Source organism: Nicotiana tomentosiformis, chromosome 2, assembly GCF_000390325.3.
Source record: "Nicotiana tomentosiformis chromosome 2, ASM39032v3, whole genome shotgun sequence".
NCBI classification, from domain to species: Eukaryota; Viridiplantae; Streptophyta; class Magnoliopsida; order Solanales; family Solanaceae; genus Nicotiana; species Nicotiana tomentosiformis.
Window position 1 is genome coordinate 30,373,597 of NC_090813.1, and position 4,848 is coordinate 30,378,444.

The window sequence follows — 4,848 nt, forward strand, 5'->3', positions numbered from 1 at the left end:
ATGAAGTGAGATGATTTGATAAAGAATATGAAGTGAGCCTCGACTCAACTGTTTTAAAAATGATTTCAAAAATAGAATTGCCTAAAAGTTTTTGTACTAAATGCATGCCCATAAGTGGCTACTTTAACTAATGCTTTGCTTTATAAATATATCCAGTGTGATTCGAGTTCTTACATACTCATGTGTTGAAATTGTACATTGTCATTTTTGGGGAACAGGATTGTAAGAATAAACGGTGTATTGATTGTTTATGATTTTGATGTGTATTTCTATTGTTGGTTGATATGCCCCATTCTTTGAGAAGAAACCATTTGTGTTTAAAGTTCCCATTACAAATGGATTTGAAGTATATGATTTTTGAAATATTCTATATGTTGATATTTGATAGTGATCTTTGAAATTGAAAGAGGTGAAAGTGTGGAATATGAAATACGGTCATCGTGCCGGGAATAAAGAATCTTGTGAATGGGCAAATGAGCCAAGAAAATATTATTGTTGTGAGTGACTGGAAATACTTATGAGGATTTATACAAAGTGAAAGAGGTTGAGGTGAGTACAACTCTATTTATGTTACCTTTGTGTGCAATCAAATAAAAAAATATTTTTGGGAGAATCATTAGCAAAACCGAGGAAGGGTGGGTCATAAAATCCACACGTGAACTACACGTGCCGGTGTAGGGGTGGATTGTGATTATTCCTCTTTTTGGGATTAAATTGAAATATTGGTAAAATGGTGATATTATTTCCCTTAATTGTGATGAAACTGGTAATAATTGTGGATTGGAAAAGTCAACCCACACGGCATATATAGGAAGGCGGCCTAGCTGATCGGGTGGAGATCAGACGCCATGTTGCACACATGGTGGTACTTCTCTTGGTAACAACTTTCTTTCGCATCACATGTCAATCCACATTGTTCGTGGGGAGATGGCCTAGCCGATCGGGCGTGATCGGACTCCGTACTAACAAAGACGATGGTATATCGGTGCTAATGACCTCCCAACTAAAATTTGTATATGAAGTTCGTATTTTGAAAATTATTATGTTTTAACTGGACATTTGTATATTGTTGATTGTGACTTGTTGTTTATATGTGTTACTTTCTTATATGGGTATTCTATTTTGAAAGAGGACTATTACCTAAACATACTAGTTCTATTTGACGGTACTAACGTCTCTTTTGCCGGGGGCGCTGCATCTTTAATGGATGCAGGTGGTTCTACAGCAGACGGCATTGATCAGTGACAACAGTACACTCTTTTTAGATGATTTGGTGAAACCCACTTCATTTCGGGGTCATGTATCTTTTGTTTCTCATGTACTGTGTTTTGAGGTATAGTCGAAGCCTTGTTGCCGGCATTTTCATATTACTCTTCTATTGTAGTTAGAGGCTCCGTAGACAGGTTGTGGGTTGTGGTTGATGTTGGGAATTGAACTAGAAATGTTGGTATTTGGAAATCATGTTTTTCATTAATTCTATAAACTCGTAATATTTTGGAAATTATGAATGAAGCTGCTAATGGGAATGAAATGAAAGTTATTAATGAAATCTTTTCAGTGTTTGATTAATGGAGTACATCTTCTCTTTATTCATGGATGGGTTTGGGTAGAAGAAAATCTAACAGGCTTACTCGGCCGGGTTCTCTCGGTTGAGCGCCGGTCGCGCTCCCCGAGTTTGTGGCGTGACAATTTTCCTCTTACTTTTTTGAAATTTTATTTATGATATTATTTGAACTTTAAAGTTTGAACTTTGAACAATTGACGTTTCTTCGTGGTAATATCGGAGTTGCAAAATTCAATTTCAAGACTTCAAAAATCATCAAGTGTTCAATTTATTGCGGAATTCGGTGCACTCGCTCCAACTCTTTCTCTTATTTACTATTTTATTTGCATATTTAATTTTTATTAGTAGTTAAATTTTCACAATATGTTTAATGATGCAAAAAGTGTTTGTAATAAGGTTAGTAATCAGGGTAATCGGAAAAATAGAAAAAGAGATATTACTTCAACTTCTAGTAGTAATTTAAATGACTATACACATGTTTCTAAAACATCTTCTGGTAATAATATAGATTATGAACAATTATATGAGGATTTCGGTATAGAGATAATGAATTAGAAATTGAAGATGAGATACCACTTACACCTAGTAGTGTTGGAGTTGGTAGTAGGGGTGGTGGTCGTGATGCTAGTAGTAGACCACATGTGGCCTCGACTAGTAATCGAAGAAGGAGAAGTAAAGTTTGGAAATATTTTGAGGAAATAGAGAATTTTGATAGAGTTAGATGCAAAATTTGTAAAGATGATTTTAAACATAAGACTGGAAGATGTTTAGGGGGGTCTAGGACACTTAGTAGACATATGAGAATTACTCATCCTATAGAATGAGGCTCTGATTTAGATGAAAATCAAGGAACTCTAAACCCTAGTACTGGAGGACTTATGAAATATGTTAAAATGAAGGATCGTGAGGAGTTAGCAAAAATGATTGCTTTGGGTTGTCTACCTTTTTCTTTTGCTTCTTCATCATATCTTATTATGTATATTCAAAGGATTTATAATCCTTTATTTAAAGGTATCCCTAAAAGTACTTGTAGATCTGATATCTTTAGACTTCATGAACAATATCAGACATACATACGTTATTTGTTTGACCACCTTCCTTGTAGAGTTTCTCTAACTTCTGATATTGGCCATGCTGTTAATGGAAATGATTATTTGACAATTATATATCATTGGATAGATAATAATTATTGTATGCAAAAATGTATTATTGCTTTTAAATATGATGAAGATCAAAGTCATATTACTATTTTTATAAGTACTACTATTTGCGAAATTGTTGAATTTTATAATCTTAATAAAAAAGTATTGTGTATGTCTTTTGATAATGCTTCTAACAATAATGCCGATATTTCAATATTAAAACTGCATTTGAAACCACCACTTGACGAAATTTTTCATGTTATGTGTGCATGTCATATTTATAATTTAATTGAAAAAAATGGCCTTGATTTATTTTCAACTGAGATTACTCATGTTAGAAGAGCAGTTGGTGTTATTCAAGGAAATAATAGACAATTTAGAATTAGGGAATTTAAGACTAAGTGTACCGAGTATAACCTTAGCCCCAGATTCATGCCAGATGAAATTGTTACTAGATGAAATTATACATACTTATTTTTAAAATGTTGCTATAAATATAAATTGCCGATAACTGAAGTTGCTAATGCGCATTGTACTGATCCAAACCGTATGTTAACAACTAAAACTTGGGAGGCCATTAATGATATTGTTAAATTTTTACATAAATTTTATACAGCTACTGTTGAGTTTTCAGGAGTATATTACCCTACTGTTACTATGGTTTTAGTATATATAGTTAAAATTTCTTTTCTACTCTCTGAATTTAAGAAGAAAGAAAAATATAAGGATGCTGTTAAAAAATGCAAGCAAAATTCAAAACACATTTCTTTCCAATTCCTCCGATTTACTTAATTGGTGTTGTTTTAAATCCTTCTAATAAGATGTCTAATTGTCACCAATTAATCAATTCTTAATATACTTATATGGAGATTGGACCAACTGAAACCCCAGATATATATTGTTTTATGAATAAGCTGAATGATTATTTATAACAATTATATAATTATTATGCAAATATAATTGATGATGCTGCTATTAATGTAGGCAATATCAATCCCACTATGCATTGTACTGCTTCTACTGCATCTACTACTATGGGTGAAGATGAAGGCCTTGATGGTTATAATTTGGTCTACATTTTCTTCTACTCAAACTAGTAGCAGGAATATTGATGAACTTCAATTCTACTTGCAAAAGCAAACAGAGCCTCGCACAAAGAAATTTTCACCGTTGGGATGGAGGCATGAGAATGAAAAGCAATTTCCTGTTCTTTTTGCTATGGCTCGGGACGTGCTGAATGTGCCAATTTCAACTGTTGCATCAGAGAGTATATTTAGTCAAGCACGGCAACAACTAGGAGACACCCGTCACTCATTGGGAAGCAATGCTTTGGAAGTTTTAGTATGTTCGGAGATTGGATTAGATCAGAACGAAGAAATTAGGGACGTGAAGATGTTGATAAACCAGAAGATGGGAAACTTGGAGATATATTAACACATGGTAACCCATCTGAATTTAACATTGCAGAAGATGGTCAAGAAGTTCATATTAATTATGAAGAACTTACTAAGGCAATGCAAAACCTTTGAAGTTCTTGATTTATATTTAATAATTAAACTTTTAATTTACTCTTTTTTCTTTAATTTAGTTGTTGTAAAATATAAACTTTAATTTGCAAGTTTGAATTAAAAAAAGAACTTGCAAATTATAAGTTCAATTTTTTTTCATCTTCATTGCATTCTATTATCTTAAATTCTTAATGAAATATTTAAATATAAGGATTTTAAAGCCTTTGAAATTTATTCAAACGCTCTTTTTATAAGATTGTTTTTATGTTTTATATTTTTATTTTATCTTAATATAAATTATGGTAGTTATATAAAATACAAAAAAAAAAAACGGCCCGGCCCCTTAAGCCCGGAACCATTCCGTTTCAATAATTCACCAGAGGGGCAAGGAACCGGTAAAATCGGTACTAAAAAATCGGTAACCGGCCCGCGCGATCCGGAGACCGGCCGATCTCCTTTTCCAATAGACCGGACCGGCCCTTGACACCTTTAAATTATATAGACTCTTTCTCTGTACAGCAATCTTAGTCAATCCAAATGTTGTATAGAAGCTTCAGTGTTTTCCACATGGACATGTTAAAGATGTGATTTAACATTGCTTGTCGAATGTTTGAATTATCCATAGTAGAGGTTG

The 4,848-nt window shown here is 33.0% G+C and overlaps 1 protein-coding gene across 1 annotated transcript; it reads left to right on the forward strand.

Annotated features, from left to right (window-relative positions):
- The first annotated feature begins 3,750 nt into the window (after positions 1-3,750).
- LOC138904551 (zinc finger BED domain-containing protein DAYSLEEPER-like) lies at positions 3,751-4,140 on the forward strand. The gene has a single exon (XM_070193055.1). It carries the CDS (start codon positions 3,751-3,753, stop codon positions 4,138-4,140), a length of 390 nt encoding a protein of 129 aa, XP_070049156.1.
- Positions 4,141-4,848: the final 708 nt, after the last annotated feature.

Excerpts from the sequence above, each read along its gene's own strand:
- LOC138904551 (XM_070193055.1), top strand. The coding sequence starts at position 3,751 with ATGAAGGCCTTGATGGTTATAATTTGGTCTACATTTTCTTCTACTCAA.